At 58.5% G+C, this 27,134-nt stretch overlaps 1 protein-coding gene across 1 annotated transcript in view; it reads right to left on the bottom strand.

Annotated features, from left to right (window-relative positions):
* COL15A1 (collagen type XV alpha 1 chain) overlaps positions 1-27,134 on the bottom strand; it is a 101,241-nt gene that overhangs the window by 60,906 nt on the left and 13,201 nt on the right. Inside the window, exons 2-5 of the mRNA XM_055138831.1 lie at positions 9,317-9,864; positions 7,545-7,619; positions 5,998-6,078; positions 3,940-4,087 (exon numbers count right to left, since the gene is read on the bottom strand). Coding sequence (XP_054994806.1) covers positions 3,940-4,087; positions 5,998-6,078; positions 7,545-7,619; positions 9,317-9,864 — 852 coding nt within the window. The remainder of the gene's footprint in view (positions 1-3,939; positions 4,088-5,997; positions 6,079-7,544; positions 7,620-9,316; positions 9,865-27,134) is intronic.

Raw genomic sequence — 27,134 nt, forward strand, 5'->3', positions numbered from 1 at the left:
TACCTGGTGGCTCAGGGTCATCATCTACAACAGTGGAAAATTTTATCTCTAAGGTTATCTTGAGGATTATGTGTTAAAGGTATCTGATAAACAAATAAAGGAGAAGCATTGAAGACAGACCCTGACCACCAATAAATATTCCGTCTCATGGAGAGTATCATGCTAAGTGAAATGAGTCAGAAAGAGAGGGACAGACATAGAAGGACTACACTCATTTGTGAAGTATAGAAGAACATCACATGAGGCTGACACCCAAGGACAGTAGATACAAGGGCCGGGGGATTGCCCCGTAGCTAGAAGACTGCTTCATGAGCAGAGGGGAGAAGGCAGATGGGATAGAGAAGGGATCACTAAGAAAATGATGGCTGGAGGAATCAGTCGGGATGGGAGATGCATGCTGAAAGTAGATAATGGACCAAACATGATGACCTCTCAGTGTCTGTGTTGCAAGCCATAATGCCCAAAAGTAGAGAGTATGGGGAATATTGTCTGCCATGGAGGCAGGGAGTAGGTGGGAAAGGGGGGGTATACTGGGGTATTGGTGGTGGGGAATGTGCACTGGTGGAGGGATGAGTGTTTGATCATTGTGTGATTGTAACCCAAACATGAAAGCTTGTAACTATCTCACGGTGATTCAATAAAATAAAAAAAAATTCATCTGAAAAAAGAATTCCTCAGTGTACTTCTACAGTTGTAAATAGGATTTTTGAGTAGATGCCCTTTGAGAAATACAGAGTACATGGGTGTGGCCTTAAAAATAAGGAACAAGGGCTGGCCTTATAGTACAGTAGGCGGGCACTTGTCTTGCACACAGCCAAACCGGGTTCTATCCCTGGCATCTCATATGGTCTCCCAAGCTCTGCCAGGAGTGGTCCCTGAGTGCACAGCCAGGAATGATCACAGCTGGGTGTGACCAAAAAAAAAAAAAAAAGAACCAGACTAAACCTCAATAATTCCAGCATATAGGAATATACAGTTTCTACCATCATTATTAGGGGCTCCAATACACCATCAGGCTACACTAGCATGCGACAAGGATGAATGGAGACATTACTGGCATCCGCTCGAGCAAATTGATGAACAACAGGATGACAGTGGTACAGTGATACACTATATCACTGTAAACATTATAAAGAATGACACTACTGACATGCATGACAATTAGTCCTTAGCACGGAGGTCACCATGCTGGGTTTAACTGCAGTATTGGCCATCAGCTTCCTCCAGAGGCGCCACAAGGGAATGATTGATCCTTCACCTTTTTTTTTAATTTTTTTTTTTTGCATCAAACTGTGTTGGTTAAGCAACCTCCATGAGCTCCATCCCTAGGGCCTCTCTCTCCTACTCCCTCTGCCCCAACTGCAAAGGCCGCCACTGCCACCTCACTGCTGTTGGGAAGAGTCACCAGGAATCCTAGCTTCCTCTCTGCCATCCCCCTCAGAGCCTGCGCCCTGCTCTGAGCCCGAATCACGCCTTTACTTCTAGCTCGCCTGTGCAGAGGTGGAGGTCCCACGTCAGTCTCTTGGTAAGATGGAGGTCCTTCCTCGCGCCATGACCCTTTCACGCACGCTGTGCTCACATGTGTGCGGGGAGAAGGACAGAGTGGGAAGGAGGGGCTCTCACCCTGAAAGGCTCTGAGTGGCCAGGAGTGGCCTTCGCTGCCACCACCTGTTGTTCCTGCATTCTTCCCAAACTGACCACTAGGGGGCGCCATGCAGGCACCTCTAGAGACCCCATGCCTGGACACTCCTCCCTGCTCTTGGAGGATGGGGTTCAGGGGAAGCTTGGGATAAAGCTATCAGTGGCTCTCCCAGGCAGGGGACAGGGCTGAGACTCTGGCCCCTTTCTCCTCACCACCTGGGCTGCCACCTAGCAAGAAGAAAGGGATGACGTCAGGTCCCTTCTCTCTGTGTGGTCTTTTGTCGGCCAGAGCGGAGGTTAGCTGATGGCGGGGCAGGGCCAGCTGGGCTGGGTTCTGAGTCCTGGCATCTCCCCTTGGCATCCACCTACCTTGCACTCACCCCTCTGTCTAGACGAGAGCCTCGCCCAGGGCCTGCCGCCTCTGCCCGCTCCTGGTCCCCATTCGGGGATGCTCAGGCCACCCACGAGAACAGCACACAAGCCTCAGAAGCCTCTTCCAAGAGGCCGTTCCGCCCACCCCCCCAGGCCCTGGCAGGCAGGCAGCCGACACTCTAGCAGACGGAGGGAGAGTCCAAAGCGCAGGAAAGCTCAGCCGGGGGCTCCAGCGGAGAGCAGAGGGGGACCCAGCAGGGCTGCCCTCAAGCCTGGCCTCAGCAGCACCCCCACCCCCGCCAATGTGTTAGGACTTTGTGTTTTGCAAGGGGGAGCCACACCCAGTGGTGTTGGGGGTCTCCTCCCAACTTGGTGCTGAGGGTTCTCTCCTGGACGTGCTCGGGGGACTATGTGGGGGTTTAACCCAGGCTCCCACATTCCAAGCATGCACTCAGCCTCTAGAACTCTCTCCCTGGTCATGTGTATTACACCCTGACTAAAAGTATTGCATAGGTTTCTCTTTTGGGTCTCACTTGGTGGTGCCCAGGGCTTACTCCTGGCTCTGCACTCAAGGATCACTCCTCATAGGGTTCGGGGGACTAGATGGGGTGTCAGTGATTGTACCCGGGTCAGCTGCATACCCAAAAAGCACCTCCACTTCTGTATTATCTCTCTGGACCCCCTGCAGAGTTTCATTTTTTCTACTCAGAACTTCCTTCACCCACAGCTTCTCCAGTTTAGTTGACATCTTTCATGTGCTGGTGGAGAATAAGATCGACCAGTGCAGGCCCGGATGCAGGGAGAAAGGGACTCTCCTTCATTGCTGGTGGGAATGCTAACTGGTCCAGCCTTTTTTGGAAAACAATATGGACATTCCTCAAAAAACTAGAAATTGAGCTCCCATTTGACCCAACAATACCGCTTCTGCGAATATACCCTGAAAAGCAAAAAATAAAAAATAAAAAACAGCAGAAACACCATCTGCGTTCCTATGTTCACTGCAGCACTATTCACAACAGTCAGAATCTGGAAACAACCTGAGTGCCTGAGAACAGATGACTGGATAAAGAAACTATGGAATATCTACACAGTGGAATACGATTCAGCTGTTGGGAAAAATTAGGTCATGAAATTTGCCCATAAATGGAAGGACTTGGAGAATATCATGCTGAGTGAAATGAGTCAGACTGAGAGGGACAGATATTAAATGACTGCATTCATCTGTGGGATATTTTTAAAAGTATGAAGCTAATGTTCAAGGTCAGGGAAAATGGGCCTGGAGGACTGGTCAGTGGTTGGAAATTACCACCAGGGTGCGGGGTGTGGAAGGTAGTTACGATAGAGGAGAGCCCATTTGAACACATTAGTTGGAAATAATCACTCTTTTGGACAAGAATTGAGTGTTGAAAGTAGGGAAAGGGGTGTACATGACAACCCTTCAGCAACTATATTGCAAATCATCACTGTATCACTGTCACTGTCATCCGGTTGTTCATCGATTTGCTCGAGCGGGCACCAGTAACCAGTAACGTCTCCATTGTGAGACTTGTTGTTACTGTTTTTGGCATATCAAATACGCCATAGGGAGCTTGCCAGGCTCTGCCGTGCAGGTGAGATACTCTCGGTAGCTTGCGGGGCTCTCAGAGAGCGGAGAAATCGAACCCGGGTCGGCCGCATGCAAGGCAAATGCCCTACCTGCTGTGCTATCACTCCAGCTCATTGCAAATCATAATGCTTAAAATGAAAGAGAGATGTGGGGGGGGGGGAGGTGCAGGAGGAGCAGGGGCAGGAGGAGGAGGAAGAGGAGCAGGAGCAGGAGGAGGCTCTCCCACAGAAGCTGCGGTGCTCTTTGTTCCAGCTGCACCCAACCTGGCGCCCCAACCTCACACACAAAGCACCGCCCGTGACGACCCCTCAGGGACTTGCCTTGTTCGAGGCTGCTGTGGGGGGTGACACTGGAGTTGGGGGCTTCTGGGGTCCCCTCAGGCATGGGTTCTCCAGAGAACTCAGCATCGTCGGCAGCAGGTGTTGGAGTTGGAGGGGCATCCACGGGGTCCACTTTGAGTTCTTCCGACTGGAGGGAGGAGGAAGAGGACCCCTGAGGATTTACTCGGCAGGAAAACAGACGATGGCAGTGATGGTCGGGGAGGAAAGATTAAGGCCCCGAAGCGCCAACGGAGCCAGAGAAAGCCCAGGCCGGGCGAAGTGACCTGCAGGGCGGCTGGCTCCACGGGGCATGTGACAAATCCGAGTCAGCTATTCCGCTGAAGTTCTCGGAGCCCCCGCAGTGGTGCTGGCTGGACCGGCTGCGTGCGAGACAAGTGCGTTACCCACCGCCCGTTCTCTCCAGCCCCCGGTTTCTCCATTTTCAGAAAGAACCGTCCTCTGGGCTGACTCGAAGGTGTGGAGGCTGTGGAGGAGGCAGCTGGGAGAGGACCCAAAGGGGGGGCTGGAGCAGTTCTGTCTGCGGGAGCCCCAGTAGGAGCCCTGATGCCGTGTGGTCCCCTGAGCACTGCCCCCCGCTGCCCCCCCTGTAAGACAAATGCAGCAGGTTGCGCTTTAGGGTGAAGCTTTGCCACATGCTGAACCCCCCTCTCTCTCATGCCCTCACAGGGTGACTCGCTCCACACCCACTACCAGAAGCTCTGCAGGTGCCAGGCCCGGGGCGAGTCCCCGGGGATAAAGGAATGGACGTCAGGCCGCGGGGCTGCCCCCAACCTCCTGGGCTATGTGGGAGGCCCCGGCCCCAACTGCCACTGAACTTAACATGACAGCAACAGGGGCCCCGCGAAGCGGCCACCTTCCGTGTTCACATTAGACACAGGCTGGCCGGCACCCTGCCCCGCTCCCAGTCCCACAGCTCCCAGGGATGGCCTGAAGACTGGACGGGTCATGGCTGGACCTGGACTCTGGGCTCTACTCTTGTTTCCTGGCCTCCTGGCCTCCGCTTGTCCACTGGTAGAAAGGGCAGTTTTCCGTGCACTGCTGGACAGGAACCACGGTGAAGCCGAGGCCCCCAGCGCTAAGAGACTCTGGTCTGCTGGACACCTCAGTGAGGAGGGTGTCCATCTCACCAGAGACATCTGTCTCTGTCTCCTAGCCCATATCTGTCTGTCTGTCTCCCAACCCCTATCTCTATCTCTGTCTCCCGTCCTTATCTCTGTCTGTCTCCAGGCCCTTATCTCTTTTTTTGTCTCTGGGCCCTTATCTCTGTCTCTATCCTCTGGCCCCTATCTCTGCCTCTGTCCTGCAGCCTCCGCCTGCTGGAGGCTTCCTGCGTCCTCTGGTTGCTGAGCAGACACGGCCACAGGTGGGGCTTCTGCATCGATGACTCAGGCTGGAGACTGCCTGCGTTAGAGTTTCGTGGCTGGAGCTGGAGACTGTCTACACTAGAACCCTGTCTCACGGCTGGAGGTTGCATTAGAACTGTGTCTCACGGCTGGAGGTTGCATTAGAACTGTGTCTCGTGGCTGGAGACTGCACTGAAACAGTGTCTCATAGCTAGAGTGTGACTCAGGGTTTCAAGACCACCAGGTGCTCGTCTGGGGTTCAGGGAGAGCCCAGCTCTGGCGGGGCAGGGCCGGGCATCTCCCAGGAGGACACCCCTCTTGGCCCGAGTGAGTGTGACAGCACAGCCACCGGGCACGAGCCCCCATTCAGGGCTGCTTTCCTGAGACCTGGCCCTGTCCTGCCTTCGCAGATCCTGAAATCAAGGCCCTGAGTCAGGGGGTCTCTGGGTCTTGTTTTCCGGTCGAGAAGCCAGAAGGACTGCGTCCGTGGCCCAGGCTGGGGGTGACTGAGCTCGTGTCCACACGCTGGCTCCACTGCCCTGGCCATGTTGCAAATAGTGGTGGGGTCAGTCAGTATTTTGCAGATCTCCCCAGAGCAGGTCTGAGCGCGGGGACGCCAGGGCTGGGCTCTGGAAGCCATGAACTCTCGGCCCCAATGCCGCTGACCCCCGGGACGGGACACCGTGACACTCACCGGGGCCTGTGTGAACATCTCTGCCTCCAAGATCTCAGCAACGCCCTCCGTCTCCTGGAACCCGCTGGCCTCGCCCGAGCCCTGCGGGGGACAGATGGTGACAGGCGACCAGGGACCACTTACCACTGGGCAAGTCAGTGTGTGTGTGTGTGTGTGTGTGTGTGTGTGTGTGTGTGTGTGTGTGTGTATGTTAGAGAGAGAGATACAGAGAGAGACAGAGAGACAGAGACGAGAGACAGAGAGGAAGGGATGGGAAGAAATGGAGCGAGCTCGTGCACAGCTAGTGACTGCTTGGCTGTTCTTCCCACGTTCTATGGCTCAAGCAGAAGGTAAAAAACAACCCCATTCCCAGGCTCACCCCCACTCCCAGGCTCGCCCCCATTCCCAGGCTAGCCCCCTTTGCCAACACCCCACTCTCCTCGCTCCCCTTCCGTGGCTGCCAGAGGCTGTGCTCCTCATCTCTGCACCGGCCCCAGGTTGTAGCTCAGGAGCTGCCAGGCAGAGGCTGGGCTGCACCTTGTCCTCCCAGTTCCCCATTCCCGCGTGGGGCCCCTGGGACCCGGGCTCCAGGCTGCTCCTGCACTCGTGAGCAAACCTTCCCAGGCCCTCTCAACTTGATTCTACTTTTCCGCCGTGAGGCAGAGAGGCAGAAGGGGCTCCCATGAGCACCGGTCGGGGACCCAGCCCGGGAGGGCAGACATTCTTATAGGGAGATGTTTTTCTCCAGGGGCACAGGAGCGAGTCTGGTTTGGGGGCTGACGCCTCGGCCCCAGCGGGGGCAGACACCCTGGCCTCTGCCGGCCCTGCTCTCCTCCAGCCCCACTCAGGCCTTCCCCCTCCCTCTAGCTGCTCCTGAGTCCTCCTCCGCCTCCTCGCCCTGGAGACGCTTCTGGGGGCGGGGCGGGGGGGGGGGGAAAGAACCCTGACACCACCATTCTCACAAGGTCACCGCATTGGGCTGGGTCAGTGCAGGGACGGAGCATCCCCACCCGTCTCTGTCTCCTCCAGCACCCTCCAGTCAGGGCACCCAGCCGCAGGGAGGTGGAGGAGGGAGAGAGAACCCTGCTCTCCGCCCCATCTCTCTCTCTCTCTCTCTCTCTTTCTCTCTCTCTCTCTCTCTCTCTCTCTCTCTCTCATACACACACACACACACACACACACACACACACACACTTTTAGGGGCCGGCTCCACTGCCAGGCACGCATGCAGGCGCGTTTCAGGGTTATTTTTGTAGGAATCGACACCCGGAATGTCGTGGAGCTGTGACTTCCATTTTAGAAAGCCTGACACCCTCTTCTTGGCAGGAAGTCTGGAAAGCAGGGCATGGACTGGCACGGCCCCCTGGCAGAACCTCGCACCTCAGAGGGAGAAGCACAGCCCCCACCCCACGCCAGAGAGACGGCAGAGGCCCTAAAAAAATAAAGACCCAGAGCTTAAAATAGGAGCCGCGGCCCGGAGGCGAGGTCCGACAGACACAGTGACGTGGGCACTGGAGCCCGTCTCTGGGCACCCGGCCCCCCCCCTGGCCTCCCCTGGAGGCACTTACCGAAGAGCTCTCGGCCTCGCAGTGCTCCTCAGGCGTCCTGGGGTCAGGGTGCACGATCAGTTGCTGCATGGAGCCCTGCAGGGAGCGGAGCAGAGGGTCAGAGACGCCGAGACCAGGAGCCCAAGGCCCCTCCTGGCTGCTTTGGTTTATGGGGGTGTCCCTGAGCAATATGACCCCAGCCCCCCAGCCACAACAGTCCTGGGGGGTGCTGAGTCCAAGGCACAGACAAGCTCAGGACCTCTCGTCATGGTTTCCCCGACCCTGTCCTGTCCGTGGCCAGCCCTGGCCCCCGGGACACGTCTCTCTCTCTCTCCCAACTGTGCACCCCCACTGGAAGGCCTTGCTCCATCCTCCCCTCTCCACCCCCCAGATTAGCCCGAGTCGAGTGTTTCAAAGCCCTCACGGCTGGGAGCACAGCACCTGAGGTCGGGCTGACGGCGAGAGGCTCCTAATTGCTCGTCTACACCAAAAATGGAGCTCCCTGGTCCCAAAGGATTTTATTTATTGTTTTTTAAAAAGGTAAAAAATTGGGGCTGGAACAATAGCACACAGCAAGTAGGGCATTTGCCTTGCACACTGCCAACCTGGGTTCGATTCCCAGCATCCCATATGGTCCCCCGAGCACTGCCAGGAGCAATTCCTGAGTGCAAAGCCAGGAGTAACCCCTGAGTATTGCCGGGTGTGACCCAAAAAGAAAATAAATAAATGAATTTTTAAAAAAAGGTAAAAAATTGCTTATTGAATGTGAACTTGTTAAAATTTACTGTCTTCAACTGAACTATAAATAACCCCGACTCTGCCCCCACTTGGCCCCACAGTCAGGTGAAGGACAGGTGGGGGCTCGGTGAAGAACTGGGATCTGGGGAGAATTTCTCTAGAAGGCTTATTCAGGGGAGCACTGAGACGGTGACCTCAGTTTCTGGGCACGTTGTCTACAAGTGGTAAAGAAGCAGCTCTGGGCCAGGGCCAGGGCCCAGAGATCAAAAGGCTTTGCATGGGGGGTGGGGGAAGGGGGCCATGCCCAGCACTGCAGGGTCTCCCAAGCGTGGCCAGGGGGGACCTGCAGCACCCAGAGGGTGTGGCCCAAAAAAAAGAGAGAAGGGGAGAGGGATAGAGAAAAAGGAGAAAATGAAGGGAAAAAAGAGAGGAAGGGGAAGAGAGGAAGGGGAGGGAGGAGAGAAGGAAGGAAGGAAGGAAGGAAGGAAGGAAGGAAGGAAGGAAGGAAGGAAGGAAGGAAGGAAGGAAGGAAGGAAGGAAGGAAGAGAAGGAAAAGAAGGAAGCAAGAGAAGGAAGGAAAATAGAAGAAAGAAGGGGAGGATAGAAGAGGGGAAGGGAAGGGAAGGAAAGGGAGGGAAGGAAAGGGAGGGGAGGGGAGGGGAGGGGAGAAGGAAATTAGCCACCTCTCACTCAGCTCATTCTAGCTCATTCCACCCTGGCAGGAACTGCCTAAGTGCTGCTGCCACGGCACCCAAAGCTGAAACCGCCGGCTGTAAGGAGCCTTCCTCTCTCCTGATGCCTGCAAATGTGCAAAGTGCCTTCACACGCTCTCACGGGAGCCCGCAAGCCTGCAGATGGGATTCCTTCGCCCCATGACAGATAAGACAGCAGCGGGGGCTGGAGAGCCCAGGGCAGGCCTCACGGGGGCTTAGGTTGGGGCCTGAAGCCAGGTGCGGGGGGACCGGGGCTCCATCCCCCCCTGTTCCAGGCCTCTCTGAGACCCTGAGGATAAACGAGCAACCGTGACAGGGGGCCAGGGCTGGGCCCCGACTTACGATGAACCTCTCCAGCCCCGTGGCTCCCGCGTTGCCCACGAAGACGCCCGCGCTGGGCTCGATGGCCAGGGCGCGGGCGGAGCGCCGGAAGGTGACCGTGCCCTGCTCCTCGCAGTCCAGCAGGAGGCTCACGCGGTCCCCCTGGACCACCACGGCCAAGCGGCTCCAGCGCCGCGTGAGCACTGGCACGCGGAAGGCGGCAGCCTCCTGGGACACCTGGGAGCCGGGCTCGGTGTAGTAGAGGATGACACGCTGGCCGCCGTCCTCCTCGCCCGACAGTCGCAGGCCCAGGTAGAGGACCTTCTGCAAGGCGTCGGTGATGGCGAAGAGCACGCCGCCGTGGGCGCTGTCGGGCCTTACGATCGCGCTGACGGCAAAGTCCCGGAAGAAGGTCGCAGGGATGAGCGTCCTGGCCGGGCGGCCCACGTTGGCATTCGGGCCAAAGCTGTAGGCGGCGAAGCCACCGTAGCCCGTGACGAAGGACACGGAGGAGGGCAGCGGGATGCCGATGAGGTCCGTGAGGTCCAGCGGCCCCCGGGGGATGGATTCTGCAGAGAGGCGGAGAGAAGGGGGGGGGGGTGTCACGCACATGTTCTACAAGGCTTGAGAACGGGGTCCTCCAGAGCCCCAATGACGGTTTCTCACTCCCTGTTTTTGGTGGGGGGGCGTGACCTCCCAAGCAGGGACCATGCCAGCCCCCACTCCGCTATCTTCTGAAATGACCCCTCGTCCCTCAAGACGCTGCCTGCCATGGCACCTACCATTTCACCCCTGCTGCCCACCCTCCTTCATCCCTCCTGCGGCTGCCGCAGATCTCCCCAGACACACTCAGTGCTCCATCGCCGCTACTCGCTCACTTGTCTCTCCCCACCGGGCCACGAAGGGAAGGGACTCATCGTGTCCATGTCCCCGGTCCCCAGTGCCACTGAGGGAAGTAGGAACCGAATAACCACAGACCTGCCAGGAGCCGAGCAGGGCAGCAGCTGTCTGGTGGGAAGGGGTGGGGATCTGATTCCCACACCTGAGCTCTTTCTCCCCCCCCCCTGCCCTGCAAGCCTGGTTTTTGGGGCTGGTTTTGGGGGCTGCACCCAGCTGTGCTCAGTACTTATTCCTGACAGTGCTGGGGGGGAACAGTAGGAGGTGCCCGGGGTTGAGCCTGGGTCAGCTGCATGCACAGGTGTATTCACCAACCCAGCGGTGACACACCTGTGACTGTTTCTACGAGCAGAGAGAGTGACATCCATGAACGAGCACATGGCTCAAAGCGCATGGGAGTGCTCGTCTCTGGGGAGGGTTCAGCAGTTTATATAACACCTTCAGCTAGGTCCGGTCCATGGCATGACAGCAGACAAGAATCCTCGGGCACTCACACACATCACTTGATGAGAAAGAAAAATGAACAGCCCCCAACTCGAATGGAAATGCATGTGTGAAGCTACGAGATTATACCCGAAGGCTCTTGAGAGCAGAAACTGCAGGCAGAGACTCACTCTCGGGGGGAGGGGCTGCGGACAAAGGCTAAAGGCTCGTGAGTTCATTTATTTTCTCTGGGTGCTCTCCTACTTCTGAAACTTTAAACCTTGTATTTGGTGTAAAAAAAAAAAAAATCCAGACATTCCCGTGCTTTTACACATCAGCTCCTTCCGTCCCCTTCCAGACACGTTGGCGTCGTCCTTCTTACCTTCCCTTACCCCGGCATACCTTGTCTTTGCATAGGAAAGGAGAGGGAAATGGTAGACGGGAGTGGAGAGCCGTGACCGCCACTGAGGTTCCTCTTCCCCACTCCGGGGTAAAGATAAGAACTAAACCGAGCCGGGCACAGCCTGCGGGGAGCCGGGCTCTGGGTCCCGGCTAAGCCCCTGAGAAGCTGCCAGCCAGCTCCCGTCTCCCCAGAGAGCTGGTGCACAGGCCCTGTCCAGGCAGGGGTGTCGCAACCGGTCTGGGAAGACGGGGGTCTCGGGACAGTGAGGCAGCCAGAGTCTCTCTGGGGATCGAACCCAGGTAGGCCACAAGCAAGGCAAGTACTTGGCACGCTGCACGGGGTCTATGGCACCAGCCCTGAGAATTCTTCACCCCAGAAGGACTCTGCTCTGATGAAACATCAGAAATATGACCAGCCTACTTGGTGTATTTTCCATTAATTTTTTAATTGAATTACAGTAACATACACATTTACAAAGTTGTTCACGATTGGGTTTCAGTCATATAATGTTCCAACACCTGAGCCCTCACCAGTGTGCATTTCCCACCACCAATGGTCCCAATTTCCCTCCTGACCCCCCACCTGACACTATGGCAGGTACTTGCTTCTCTCTCTCTCTCTTTCTCTCTCTCTCCCTCTCTCTCTTCCTCTCTCTCTCCCTCTCTCTCTTCTCTCTCTCTCTCCTCTCTCCCTCTCTCTCTCACTCTCATTCTCTCTCCCTTCTCTCCTTCTCTCTCTCACTCTCATTCTCTCTCTCCCTCTCTCTCTCCTCTCTCTTCTCTCTCTCTCTCTCTCTCTCTCTCTCTCTCTCTCTCTCTCTCTCTCTCTCCTTTTGGGCTTTATGATTTGCCATGCAGATAATGGAAGGTTATCAGGTATATCCCTTTACCTGTGTCCTTCCCCTCCCGCCCCGCCCCCCTGTCCCCCCCCCCCCCCGCCAACACACACTCTCGTGGCAAGCTTCCAACCCGTCCTCCTGGCCCCTCCTTACCCTTTCTTGGATAGTGGTCTCATATGTATCCCATAAATGAATGCAGTCGTTCTAAACCTGTCCCTCTCCTTCTCTCCTTCTGACTCATTTCACTCCACATGATACTCTCCATGTCCATCCACTTCTAAGCAAATTTCACGACTTCCTCCTTGGTATTTTTTTTAAGAGGGGAGGAGCCCAAGCCACGCTTTGGAGATCCCGGGCTGCTCCTGGCGGTACCCGGCTAACTGGGTCTGACAGTCCAGGCTCAGTTCCCACGGTGGTGGTGGGGGGGAGAGGGCGGGGGTCACTGGGGCTGCACTTCGGGGTCCTGCAGTCCTTCAGCTGTGCCCACCCGCGTCCCCTTGCTTTGCAGACAGAGGAGACGGTCAGGGCACGAGCTCCAGGGGCAGGAGACAGCAGCAAAAAGCTGCCCAGGAGCAGGAAGCACAACTGGACAGGGGTCCAGGGAGGTTGGTACGCCAGAGGCCCCTCCCAGAGCCCCGGGGGCTGTGGCCTCCAGCAAAGACCTTGGCGTTGGTCTGTTGGAGAGAAAGACAGGAGGCTCCTGGGCTTGGGTTTGGCTCCGGCGTTTACCCAGCGGGCAGCCTCCAGGTGGGGTGGGGTCTCCCTGCGCGTCTGCCACTGGGACCCCAACAAGACGAAGGCAGGGGATTAACTCTGGGCAGCGACTGGCATTGAGTCCGGGTCAAAGGTCCTTTGGAGCTGAGACCCTTTCCCTGCACCCCTGTCACCGGGGCCATGGACCCCCAAGGGAGGAGTGTGCAGGCCGCAGGCCACCCGCGTGTGTCTCCACCAGCCGGCCACAGCGGGAGCCAAGCCAAGAGGCCAGTGAGCAGCTCCGGCCTCCAGCACCCGCTTCCCTCCATTGTCCAGGCGGGACGACCCCTGGCCCGGACTGACCCCGGCAGAGGCTGCTGGCTGACTGCCCCTGGCCTCTGGCGGGAGGACCACCTGCTCCTGCCACCCCTGGGGAGGAGAGGGAAGCCAAGGAGCCAAGACAAACAGGCCCTGCCGCTCGGTCCCAGGGCCTGACCTGAGATGCCTCTAGGCTGGTGGAGGCGGGCGGGGGGCCGGGGAACAACACAGCTGGAGGGGAGACGGCCCCCACTCTAGCCCGGAGGGGCCCCACTGCGGAGCCGGGCTGGTGGGGGTTGCTCAGGCCACTCTCTAGGCTCAGAACTCTCTCTCGGTGGGAGGGGGCCACCCAGAGGCGCAGACACGGCTCCCGGCTCCCAGGACAGCCACACACCCACAGTCAAGGACTAGACCCAGAGGGGAGGGCTGAGTAGGGGGGGCGGCCCCCGCTCCGTGAGGGCCTCCCTGTCCTTGGCATCACCTGGAGACCCCCTGGAGGTCTGGCTGTGCTCCTCTCATCACCTGTCACTCGCCCTCCTTGCTCCTCCACCTGATCCCCGCTAACCTGCAACTCTTGGTTCTGAGACCCAACACACAGGGAATGTTACCAGGGGACACTGTCTGTCGCCTTGATTCGTATGATTACCAGGCACAGGTGAGGCCAGGCCTTGTTCTTCTCCCTCTGGCTTCATCAGCTCGACCTGAGTCCCTCCGGCCGCACCCACGCTACGGCCAACCACGTGACTCCATCTCCGGGTCGTGCTGTGCTGTGTCTGTCTGGCACGGCTTCTGCGAGCGCTGTATGTCACTGGGCATCGGGGCTCCATCCACGGGCTCTCAGAGCACGCGCCGCGGCGAGCACAGGTGTGCAGCTGCCCTGGTCCAGGGCCTTCACCGCCTTCCCGACTCTCCCACTGCGGGATCAGAGCTGGCCTGAGTCTCCCGGCCATCCACGTGGTGTCATTTCTCACCTCTCCTGCCGGCGGGTTAACTTTCCCACAGCCCCTGCATCCAGCCCCGTGGGGCTCTGGGGTGCGGGGGGACACGGAATCCAACCGAGGACCGTGATCCAGGAGGTCTGGCCGTGCTACTCGCAGACTCCGACGCCCTCCGTGGCTCCCCAGTACTCTGAGGGTCCGGATTCAATTGCACACAAGACACCCTCCGCTTCGCCCCTGCCCTCCTCTCCTGGCCAGCTTGCCCTTGTGCTACTGCCCCTCTTTCCATGGCCAAAGCTCTCTCCCTGCCCAGCTGGAGCCCGTAGACGCAAGGGCACACCCTACTCTACACACAGTATTGAGGATCGCCTGGGCCTCTCAATGCCCACATCAGAGCTGGACACAGAGCAGAAACTCATGGCCACGGGTAAAAGGGCAGAGAGATGCAGAGATGCAGAGACACAGAGAGACGCAGAGACACAGAAATGTAGGGATACAGAGACATAGAGAGATACAGAGACAAAAAGGGACATAGAGATGCAGAGATGCACAGATACAGAGATACAAAAAAGATGCATATACACAGAAACACAGATACAGAGAGATGCAGAGACACAGATACAGAGAGATGCAGAGACACAGAGATGTAGGGATACAGAGACATAGAGAGACACAGAGAGATATAGAGATGCAGGGACTCAGAGATGTAAGCACAAAGAGACAGAGAGACAGAGAGACACAGAGAGATGCAGAGATACAGAGAGATGCAGAGACACAAAGAGATACAGAGACACAGAGAGATGCAGAAACACAGAGACACAGAGAGATGCAGAGACAGAGAAACTCAGAGACACAGAGGACACCGAGAGATGCCTGGGGCCGAGCTGCCTGGCCCCTGGCTCAGAGTCCAGCGCGCGGCCCTCCCTCTTCCCCGCACCAACGAGAAGCCAGTGGAGCCGGCTTCAGAGATGGACCGAGCAGAGGAAACTCTGAACAGTCACCACGAGTGAGAATTTCCTGCTGGGGGTCAAAGCCAGTTTCCACGGGAACCAGACAGCCTCCTGGACAGACAGACACAAACAGGGCGGGAGGCAGGTTTTCCTTCTGGCACGGAGGTGGTGGCCTGGCTCGGGATGCTGACGGCCTGCCTCTCTTTCCTTGCCTCTCCTCAGCACACACCCCAGCTTCTCAGCTCTCCTACACTATCCAGCTGAGTCACTGGGTGAGGTCCAATGCAGTCTTAGCCTCCCTGGGGAACTAAATGCAACTTTGCAAAACTCGCCTTCCCAGATAGCCCCCTGGGACTTGGCCCTGACCCTGGCGCTTGTTAGCCACCAGAGCAAGGAGCGCCCTTCCCTGACTCCAGGACGAGGAGGAGGAAGATGCCTTGGAACATGTGGGGCAGCGCCCCCTGGTGGCCACGGAGGGGGGGAAGAGTGCACCTCCACAAACATTGGGACTGCTTCTCAGGCTGTGGTTTCAGGGCTCCCTGCATGTACCTGGAGAAAGTAGGATGGTAGGGACCCCGACCACAGAACAGAGTAAGGACACTGGGAGGGACTCAAGCTGGCAGGTGTGAGCTCACACAGTGAGCTGCTGAGCAGGCTGGAGATATTACCTCCTATCTTCTGCCCTTCGGCCCCGCCCTCCGTTAGAGGAAGCCACGGCCTGGCCCTGTCTGTCTCTTTGCTGCCTTTCCCCACCCAGGCAGTGAGAGCCAGGGACACTTCAGCCAGCTCCCAGGGGACAGGGGCACCCTTCCAGCTCCCAGGGGACAGGGGCACCCTTCCAGCTCCCAGGGGGAGAGGGTCACCCCTTCCAGCTCCCAGGGGACAGGGGCACCCTTCCAGCTCCCAGGGGGAGAGGGTCACCCCTTCCAGCTCCCAGGGGACAGGAGCACCCTTCCAGCTCCCAGGGGGAGAGGGTCATCACCCCTTCCAGCTCCCAGCGGGGGACAGGCACACCCCTTCCAGTTGCCTGATGCCTTCCTGCAGCGGGCCAGGACTCGGGAGGTCCAGAGCCCACAGTGCTGGGGTCTGGGCCAGGAGGCTGCAGGCTGTGGGTAGATAAGGACAGGGGGGCAGGTGCCCCTGGATCACAGAGAGGCTTCTGGCCTGGACTTCCTCGCAGACTGCCCCTGGGGAAAGAGGAAGCCTCCACTATTTCCTTTGTTGCCGACAGTGGCAGGAATTGGGGGGGGGGTGGTTAGTCGGCTCGGAGAGCCCAGGCCCCCTCCTCTTTGGCCCTCTCAGGCTATGCTGTCTGAAACGGGGACATCCCTGTCTATTTGCTCCTGAGGGCTCTGGAGGGTACAGAAATGAGATCTGTGGGCCTGCCCGGGGTCGCCCTTCCTCTCATCTTCCCGGGAGACAGGCGGCTGGGTAGAGGGGGGTGGGGTCCATAAGTCACAACCTAGAGAGGAGGGGCTGGGGGAGCCGGCCACACCGGGGGACATATTCCTCTGCCACACGCCCCGCAAAAGGATACCTGGTCTCTGTGTGCTTATCTCATTGTCGGGGAGCCCCACGCCCCACCATCCTAGAGCCACAGCTGGTCAAACCTACATCTTCAACGGGAGGGACCCCCAAGGGGGTGCTCAGGCCTCCTGGGGTCCTGCCCACCAAGTCCTGTCCAACCAGACGGGTGGCTCAATGTGAGGGTCCAGGGGTGCAGTGCTGGTTGGGCCACTGTGGTGGTTCGGGGTTCTCTGGAGCTGGACCCCGTGGTGCTCAGGGGACCCCGTGGTACTGGGGGCTGAACCAGCACTGGCTGCAGCAGAAACAAGTGCGTTAGCCCCTGACGTGTCCCTCTGGCCCCCAAGTCCACATCTTCAGGGATCCCAGTCCTGGTGAATGTGGCATTGCCCCCCATTTCTGTCCCTACCTCTGCTCTCCTGGGGTGCACCCCCACCCGCTTCCACAGGCTGCCTCACCTTACCCCATGTGGGTCTCTACCAGGGGATAGATAGAGGCCAGCCCCAGAGGCTGGTCCTAGTGGGGCTAAGCCGTCCCTCTGCGCAGTCTCATTCCTCACCCACGGAACCCGGGCTGGGACGAGACAGTTTCCAAAGGCCCCTGCCAGGTCCGAGCGTCTCCGGCTTGGCACCCTCTGTTTCTGTGTCCATCCGCTGTCATTTCTCCCACCACCCACACCTCATGGTCAATGCCTGCAGCCCGCAGCTCCCAGCCCGGCAGAAGGGAGTCTCCAACTAATGGGTCCGGGACAAACCCAGCCCTCCCCACAAACTTCCTCGGCCTGGCCAGCGGCAGGAATGCCAGGCCCAGGAAAACATCACCCGTCTCTGCTCAGCCCTGCCCTGACTGGAGCGCTGTCCTCCACCCCTCCACCAGCTCGCCTGACGCGGTCCCCAGGAAAGGGACCCGTTTCAGGCTGCACGGGATTCCTCTGCCCTCCGCAAAGATGCGAGGGGGATTTCAGACAAACCTGCTGGCCCGTGCGTGCATGCGTGCCTTTCTTAGAAACAGAGCAGCGGCCCTGCCAGGGAAAGCGGTCCTGGCCCAGCTTAGCAGGGGGACCTGGGCTTGGCAACCGCCACAGACTGCCTTTCTCTGCATCACAGAAGAGCATTTTTCTACATGTAAACTTAGAACGCCTCCTTCCCCTTTCCGGTTTTCATATAGCGCCGAGGAATGTCCCCGCTCAATGCAGCCACTGTGTGAGACCCCTCCCTCTCCCCTCTCCAGCTCGCTCTCGGGCCTCCGGCCCACGCTGAGAAAGTGATGGGTGGAAAGGGGACGGGGCGGGGGGGGGGGCAGACATGGGCAAGGTGGAGGCCCTGCCGCTTGGCTGCCCTACCCACAGCTGCGAGAGGCACTGGGGACGCTGGCCCAACGAGGTCCACATCTGCCCGGTGTCCTCTACAGCACCCACGGCAAGGAGGCAAGTGCCTCTGCTGGCAGAGAAGCCGAGTCCCCAGAGGGGTGTCCCAAGTAGCCGCCCGCTGGGCTCTGGGTCCCCAGGGCTTCACCCCACATTGTCACTCTCTTGTGGCAACTTCCCTGCTAACTCAGGCCTGGGCACCTGGGCACTGCCGGGCCAACGGGACTCAATGTGGGTCCCCAGCAGCAGCATAGAGCCTGGGGGTCCGGGGTGGGAGACTCGGAAGAAGACCAAGGTCTAGAAACAATAACAGCAGCAGCAGGGATTTACTGCGAGTAGGCTGGGGCACCAGGAAAGATGCAAAGCCCTTTCCTGGGGCAGCTGGGCCTGGCACTTGCTTGTCTAGGAGCTAGGTCAAAGGATCACTTCACATTCCAGGTGGGGACATTGAGTCTGGGAGGAGCTGGGAATGCCACCCAGAGCCCTGAGGAGGAGCTGTCAGGAAACTCCTGGGGGCTACAGCACAGGTGGGAGGTTCCAGCCCGGCCGCCCGTCACGCCCCTGGGGGAGTGTCCAGCGCATGGGCTTCGCATGTGGAGGCTGGGTTTGGTTGCACGTGGTTCCCCCACCAATACAGCCCGGGATGACCCTGAGCACGGCTGGGTGTGGTCCAAACGCCACAATAGGAAAAGAAAGTGACAGGACAGCCCTCTTGGTTGGCCCTTGCAACCAGAGGCTCCCAGGGTGCCCTGGGCAGGTCTGATGGCCTCTCTCAGGGGCCAGTCACCAGACAGGTGACTGCAGGTTACTTCGCACACGGGCCTGGGATTGTACCCAGGAGTCTGCCACGCACTAGGGTGGCCATTGACAGCCACTTCCTCCTCCGACTCACAGCCATCCCTCAGTTACGATGAGTGATGCAGTGAGGCCACGCCCAGCGATGGGGGCGCACAGGGTCAGCCACAGGCCGTGAGCACCCACTACCCAGAGTGAGTCCCAGGGAGTCTGGGCCGGCTCTGGAAGGAGCCCCAGCCTGGACCTCTAACCAGAGAACCTACCATACAACAGAAAAGGGGGCCAGGGGCCTGGCCCGGAATCTCACGCTGAGAGTTGCAGTCTGGCAGGGACGAGGGTCTTCAGAGCCCCCCACATACCCCTCGGCCCTGCCACAGCCCTGTTCTGGCTGCAGCCTGGGGGACCACAGGGATGCCCCCCTCCCGTGCACACCAGGTGGCTGGGCAAAGGCGGCAGGTGTGAGCGGGCGAGCCGGGCGCGGGCATCTGGGAAGCATTAGGGAGCAGCCGCTCCTCCTTGGGCGCAGGGACCTCCCGTTTCCATTTGGGAAACAAAGACCCTTTGAGAGTGAGGCCTTGGTCTGAGGATGACATCAAGCGAAATGAGTCATGCTCCCGCAGGACGCCAGGCAGCCAGCAGCTGGGGAGGAGAGAGCCCGGGGGACAGGCTGGGGGAGAAGGGGCACTGAGGGGAACGGGGGACGAGCCCCGTAACCTGCAGATCCTGCTACACTGCCTGGCACGGCAAGGAGAGGGGCCTCAGAGCAGCACAGGTGGGCAGGATGGCTGGGGGACATCGGACCAGGCAAGGGTAACCGGGACAGCCTGTGGGGGCCCCTGGTACATGCCCAGGGATGAACACACAAACACACTCACACACAGGCACTCACACACACATGCACGCCCACACAGAGGCATACACACGCACACACACACTCACACACAAGCACACATGCGCACACACAAACACAGCCATACACAGTACACATGCACACACACATTCACACACATGCATACACATACATGCGCGCACAACACACTCATGCAGATATGCACATGCATGTACACACATACACACTCACACACATGCATGCACACACTCAGACATGCACACACATGCACACACAATCATACACACACATGCACACATGCACACTCACACACACATGCACACACAAGCACACACTCATGCATGCACATGCATACACATACACAAGCGTGCACACACATGCGTACATGTATACACATACACACACTTATACACATAAATATGTGCACACATATACATATACACACATACACATACACACATATGCATGCACACACACACTCTCACACACACATGCACACCGCTGGGTGCTTACCCCAGGTCGCAGGTCTACGGATTGGTACACACGGATGCCTCCATCCACACACACTCACACATGCTCACACCGACACAGTCACACAAATCCGTGCACACACCTCAGCTTCCCCACAATCACACACTCCCACAAAGCCACGTAGACTGAACAATCTCTCGGCCCTCCTGGGCTCCGATCACAGTCTCCCTGGAAGAAAGGATTCCATTGCTCAAAACCTACCCAGAGAGCAGACCCATGTCCCCACTGGATTCCTACTTTGGAAGAGAACTCTGAGAACTGGACAAAGGAACAGACATAAAATAAAGACTGTAGGGCTAGAGAGACAGCACAGTAGGTAAGGCACTTGCCTTGCACACAACTGACCTGGGTTCAATCCTAAGTACCCATATGGTCCCCCAAGCCCTGCCAGGAGTGATCCCTGAGCATAGAGACAGGAGTAAGCTCTGAGCACTGCTGGGTGTGCCCCCACCAAAGGGGAGAGAGTGGGGGAAAGAGAGAAAGAGAGAGAGAGAGGGAGGGAGGAAAGGAAAGAGAGGAAAGGAGGAAGGGAAGGAGAAAGAGCGAGAGCGAGAGAGAGAGAGGGAGGGAGAGAGAGAGAGGGAGAGAGAGAGAGGGAGAGAGAGAGAGGGAGAGAGAGAGAGGGAGAGAGAGAGAGGGAGAGAGAGAGAGGGAGAGAGAGAGAGAGGGAGAGAGAGAGAGAGGGAGAGAGAGAGAGAGGGAGAGAGAGAGAGAGGGAGAGAGAGAGAGAGGGAGAGAGCGCCCTGGGCTAGCAAACACATTTAACAAATACTGCAACCATAGTCAGTGACACCAGCTGGCTTCCATAGCCCCCACACTTGGCACTAAAGGGGTTCCTCGGGGCAGCTCTCCTCAAAACCACCTGGGTGATAGGCCTTCACCGCGGGGAGTGTCCAAGGGTTCTGATGGGAAAATGCCCACCCGGTGCAGGCTGCCTGGGGGTAGGCCATGATGAGTGTGGGAAGAGACTGGGAGCAGGTGTCTGTGGGGGGCTCTTGTCCAGTGGGAGACCCTCAGTGGCATGCTGGGACGCTCTAGGGGAGCCAGAGTCCCTTCATCTGCCCCTGGGACAGCTGGTCTCAAGGACCACAGCACTGACCAGACACGGGCTCTCACCCCATTCCATCTCCCCCAGCTCCACAGCAAGAAGCTGGGGGCAGCGGCTTAGTAACAGCACATAGTAACAGCATGTGCTCACGGCGCTGGCTAATCAGGATCAGGACCCCCTAAAAAGATAAGCTCCTGTCCTCGGCTCTGGGATCTTCCTTATCTGGGGGCACTTTTGCAGTTAGGCTTGAGGATCTTGGGATGACGTGGTCATTCCGGATGATGGGGGTCAGGGTGAGCTGAGGGGCTTAATTTCCAGGAGGGCTGTCCTCAGAAAAGACCCCGGGGGCCACCAGACATGTAGTAGAGACCACGTGTCCTGGGGGGCAGAGTCAGAGAGACTCTGGGGAGCTCGTACAAAGGGCTCCACTTGGGGGCCCGAAGTGATAATGCAGCAGCCTCGCACGTGGCTGACCCGGGTTCACTCTCCTCCACCCCATATGGTTCTGTGAGCCCTGCCAGGAGTGACCCCTGAGTGCAGAGTAAGGAGTAAGCCCTGAACACAACCAAATCAAACCCAAAACAAACAAACAACAACAACAAAACAAACAGGGCCCTGCCTCGTAAGAACCCAGGACTGGCACCATCTCTAGCACTGCTGGGTGAGCCCCTCCCACCGTGAAAGGGAAAAGGAAAAGGGAGAAGAAAAAAGGATTCTCCTGGGGCTGGAGTGATAGCACAGCAGGTAGGGCGTTTGCCTTGCACGCAGCTGACCCGGGTTCGATTCCCAGCATCCCATATGGTTCCCTGAGCACCGCCAGGAGTAATTCCTGAGTGCAGAGCCAGGAGTAACCCTTGTGCATCACCGGGTGTGACCCAAAAAGCAAAAAAAAAAAAGAATGATTCTCCTGAGCATCCGGCTGATGCACCTGCAGGGCCTTGGGGTGCCAGCCTTGTACAAGAACAAACTTGGGTGGCGCTGAGCCACCCAGCTGTGGGCACCAGTGGGGACAGCGCAGAGGGTGATGCCCACCCTCGCAAAGGCTGCCTGTCCGTCCCCTTGACCCAGTTTGCTCCCATCCCGATCTCCCGGGTGCTGGTGTCACCCCAATTCCGGGGGAGGAGTCTGAGCAGCAGGGTGATTCTGTGACATCATGAGTGAGTGGCAGAGTCCTGAAGTGGCATCTGAACCATCGGAACCCCACCCCTGAGGAGGAGAGGGGGGAGGAAGTCCCTCTCTCTCCTGCTCCCCGGGCCCCTGTCCAGCCGTCTGGCACTGTCCATAGCCAGCAGCCGGGACTCAGCCTTACCTGGGGCCAGCTCCCCTCCTTTGCCTCCCCAGAGAGGGGACAGGATATTGGCACCCAGAACCTGACATAGGGGGACACCTGTGTGTCAAGAACAGGTGGGGGTCTGCAGGGGCTCCAGGAGGGACCCTCTCTTCCCAACGGGATCCCGGAGCACCCTCAGGGTGGGCCCCTGAGCTGGACCTGGCAGGCTTGACTTAGGTGCACCTGCAGAGAATAAGCAAACCCCCAGAGTTAGGAAAACTAGGGGTGCAAGGTGTTCATCATGGGTGGGGCGAGTATGGGACCTTGAGATCGTCTCTGGTCTCGAAACAGCCAGGAGGAAACTGGGGGTGCCGAGAGACCCAGTTTCTAGGCCCTTGTGCCTAAGCTCTTTGCCCCAGAAGACCGGGGTGACTTTCATCCCATTTAGCAGACAAACAAACTGAGGCTCACAACGCTCAGGGACCCTGCGCTGGTAACTAGGGTGTCTGGGACACACTTGTGGGTCGTCTGAGGTCTTTCCTGCTCTTGCTCCTCTGAATCACATTTTCCCTTGGGAGGCTGCAGCCAGTTTGAGGAGAGCCGCTAAGGGCCGGCCAAGGAGACCAGAATTCATCGCAGAGGCTCCGGGGTGCCTGGGCAGGCTCCGGGGGAAGGCGAGGCTGACCATTTTAGGCGGCACCCCACCCACCACCCCTGGCCCTCAGGGGGCCCCGCTGCCTTGAGGAGAGGGTGGGATTGGGATGCGGAATGTGGCATGAAGGCGGGAGCCTGGCAGCCGCAGGAGACATACTTTCCCCTCGGCACTTGGCATGCAGTGCCCTGGGCGGGACCAGCGGTCCTGGGAGAGGCCCGGGCGCCCCCGTGTATGAGCTCGCGCGTGCCGACTGGGCCAGGGGAGCAGCTGGGCACGGAGCTCAGGGCCCAGAGGCGCCGAGAGCGGCACCCGCAGGGCTGCGGTGGGGGCTGGGGTGGGGGAGGGGAGGGCTGGAGAGTCGGGGTGACCGGAAAGAGCAGCAGAGGCCCCCCAGGGAAACCCAGAGCCCAGCGCCCCCAAGAGGAGAACCAGGGAAGGCCCCAACGCCTGATGGGACCGGGGGTGGGGGGGGGGCGGGCTTGGGCAGGACACGCCCTGGCCTAGGAAGAGGGGGAGGGAGGGGTAAGGAGAGGGGGACGGGGGGCCTGCAGCTGGCTGAGGGCACTCGCTGTCCACTCGCTGGGCGCGACCCGCTGCAGCACCCATGCGCTCTGAGGGGGCACTTGGGTTGAAGGGAACCAGCAGCCCCAGTGGCGACCCCGAGGTCGCAGGTTGGACGGAGATGGAAGGGCAGAGTGAGGGCCTCCGGGTGTCCAGAGGGAGACCCTGGGAGCCCACAGTAGGACACAGAATTCAGCCCAGTGCCAGGCCACTCACTGGCCCTGGACCTTGGGTGGGTCCCTAATTTCCCCAAGGCTCAGTTTCTAATCTGGACACAGGCTCAGGGAGTGGCTGGGGTAATGCCGGGTGCCCACACCTCCCTCAGCCCTCCTCCCTCCCTCCCTCCCTCCCTGCCTCCCTGCCCACCTCCCTCCCTCCCTTTCTTTCCCTCCTTCTCCCCTTGCTCCCTCCCTCCTCCCTCTGAATCAGAGGCCCACCCCAGCCTCCACGCGGGCAGCACCCACTGGAGTGGACCGCAGACAGCCCTTCTCCTGCCTGTCCTGCTGCTCTCAGCCAGGCCCCAGGACCTCCTACCCCCGCCCCCACGCCCGCCCTGGGCTCCCTCCAAGCCAGGCTCCCTAGCCTCTTGCTCCCAGCCTAGGGCCCTCTGCTCTTGCACAACACAGAGCCTGCCGCCTTTCAGCCCCAAGCCCCAGCCCCCAGCAGCATCTCAGCCTCCCGTGAGGCTCAGCGCTGAGCGGCTGGAGCAGGAAGCCCAGAGGCTACTCCTGGACCCATCTCAGAGCCCTTCTCCCGCCCCTCCACCCTCCACCCCTGCCCCTGGTCAGGCCACACAGCAGCTGTGCTTCCATGCTCTCGGCCCTCTGGAACATTCCAGCCCTCTTCCTTCCTCCCCTGGGCTCAGTCTAGGACCCCTGAGATCTCACTTCCGTGTCCTTCTGGGGGGACACTCTCCGGACACCCCAGCACAGATGTGAGGGTTTGTGCTGCACCGTCCAGGTGTCCTGCTCTTGGTCACACCTTCCCTCCCACCCCCAGGGAGAAACACCTCGAGGTTTGGGAATCAGCCTTTATTGCGTGCTGTCACAAAGGGACTCGGTTCCCCTGTCCCTTCCTTGGAGGGGGTGCCGGCCTGCGTGCTCCTCGCTTCCTGCCCAGCAGCCCACGCCCCAGAGCCTTAGATGTGGTCAGCAGTCAAAAGAGCTTTATGGCCACAGACTCGGTTCCTTCCACCCCACTGCCCCACCCCTGCAGGGTCCCGTTTTAGCACTGCTCTGCTTTCCCGCCTTGAACTCAGGCTCCGGCACGTGCCACAGTTCCAGACTCCAGTCTGCACTGGAACTGGCCCCCGGGGATGGCAACGTAACTCTGGCCTCTGCGGGAATGGCCCCTGCCATGCTGGGAGGGTGCACTGGAACTGGCCCCCGGGGATGGCAACGTAACTCTGGCCTCTGCGGGAATGGCCCCTGCCATGCTGGGAGGGATGCGGGGGAGCAAGACGATGACAGGCTGCGGTGAGTGGCCTTGTCACCCGGGCCCTGAGTTACCCCTTCAGATCATGTTCCAGGCCCTGTGCTAGGAGCTTCAAGACGCGCGGCAATCCTCGGCTCAAGAAGTCTGAGCTGTTCAGATAGAGAAGGGAACACCAAGGAGAGGATGCCGGGAGGACCCATTCGGGTTGGAAGATGCGAGCTGAAAGTAGACTATAGACCGAACATGAAGGCCACTCAATACCTCTATTGCAAACTACAACACCCAAAAGGAGAGGGAACAAAGGGGAATGCCCTGCCGCAGAGGCAGGGTGAGGTGGTGGGGGATGGGGTGGAGGTGGCGAGAGGGATACTGGGATCATTGGTGGAGGTGAATGGGCACTGGTGGAGGGATGGGTAAACGATCACTGTATGAGTGAAATGCAAACACAAAAGTTCATAAGTTTGTAACTGTACATCACAGTGATTCTCTAATAAAAAGTTAAAAAAAAAAAAAGAAGTCTGAGCTGAGCACAATTAAGCCCTCTCTACAGACAGAGAGACTGAGGCTGGAGAGGATCACGGGCCAACCATGTGGGCCACCAAGTCCAGGTACTGCAGCCTCGCCCCAAAGTGGTTCCACCCTTCCCCCACGGTCCCCACACTTACCTGCCACAGGCCTTGCCCGTCATCCACTGCCTTGCACTCACCAGGGAGCTGGGGGTGCAGGCACAGACCCTGTCCCGGGGCCCCCTGCATGTCTCCCCAGCTCCCTCAGAACAGGAACCCCACTCGGAGTAGCAGTTCCAACAAGGTGGAAAGGGATTTCTTTCCATGAGTCAAGGCGAGCTTGTCCTACGGACTGTGAGACGGCTCGCACCCAGGCTGTGGGTTCACGGACCAGCCAGGAGCCCCGAGGCTGGAGGTAGAGGTGTGGGGAAGACGCCTTGGAAGGCCCTAGAGGGCCCGTGGCCTGGTGGGGCCTGTGCTTTAGACAAGCCCCTCTTCTTTCAGTGGGGTGAGCGAGAGGATGGAGACTAGGAGGTCTGGCACAACCCACCACGGAGAGCTATGACTCACATTTGGACCCCTGGGCGCCGGGGAGGGCAGGACCATCTGAGAATCAACACGTGGGGATCAGGTGACGAGAGTGTTCCCAGGGGATAAACATTTCTCAGCCTTCTGTGCCCCAAAGTAGCAGTGACAAGAGAGATGATAGAAGCTGATGGCAGGGACAAATACGGGCATGGACAGCAGCCTTCAGAGCACCTCCAAGAATCAAGGAGCAACCCCCAATCCTGGTGCAGCACCACAGCCCATGGAAAACTGGCCCTTTCTGAGTCCCTGTTCAGCTCCCCTTGTCTGTCCAGAGCCCCACTGTGGGCTCACCTACATGCCTGAGAGATGCAACCACCCTCCCACCAACCTCCGGAATAAAAAGGGAGATCTGCAGCCTGTGTTTGCCACCAGCCCACACTCACAAACATTTAAGCAAACTTCTGAGCATCTTCAGTTGGACACGTGTCTTCAAAAAGGGAAGGGGAGGGTTTGCCTTACACGAGGCCAACCCGGCTTTGATCCCTGGCATCCCACTTGGTCCCCTCTGTCAGGAGTGACCCCTGAACACAGAGCCAGGGATGAGCCCTGAGCATTGTCAAGTGTGGCCAAAAAGAAAACAGAAAAAGGGAAAGGAGGGCAAGACCCCTAAGTGGAGCTATTTCCTCTGGACAGTGAAATGTGAAATAAAATTAGCAAATATGTCACATGGAAAAAAACTCCACAGCGATACATCATTCTTTCTCCTTCCCCCACTTTTGCTTTCCGTGGAAGAGTGAGTAATCTGGCTTTTTAACAGGACCAGGGTAGAGAGCAACTGTGATGCTCCCTTGGCAGCCTGTATCGGCGTTGTCAGGCCCAGGTACCTGTCCTGACGTGAGAGGGGAGATGGCCATGAAGGACACATGTGACATGGGAGGGACAGGGCTGCCAAGCTTGGTCACACTGAGTTCAGAGATCCTAAATTCTGGGCCCAGGAGATAGGAGGGTCCTGAAGGCCCCCCGTACTCCTGGAGTGGCCCAAGTAGCCCCCAACCCCCTGGAGCTCAGCAGCACCCAGTGCTCTAGCCCTCGCACAGAACTGCCGGCCAGCTGGCCAACAATTGCCAGGTGGGGCCCCCGGTCTCCCAAGCACTATTTGGGAGGTAACCGTCCTCCAAAATAACAACAACGAAAGGAATTCTAGATCGTTTAAGCTGGCAGTGCATGTGGAGCTCTCTGGGCGCACGTCCCAGATGGGGAACTAAGAGTCAGATTCACCCTAGGCAGGCCAACATCAATGCCGGAACTCTG

This window comes from Sorex araneus, chromosome 1, assembly GCF_027595985.1.
Source record: "Sorex araneus isolate mSorAra2 chromosome 1, mSorAra2.pri, whole genome shotgun sequence".
NCBI classification, from domain to species: Eukaryota; Metazoa; Chordata; class Mammalia; order Eulipotyphla; family Soricidae; genus Sorex; species Sorex araneus.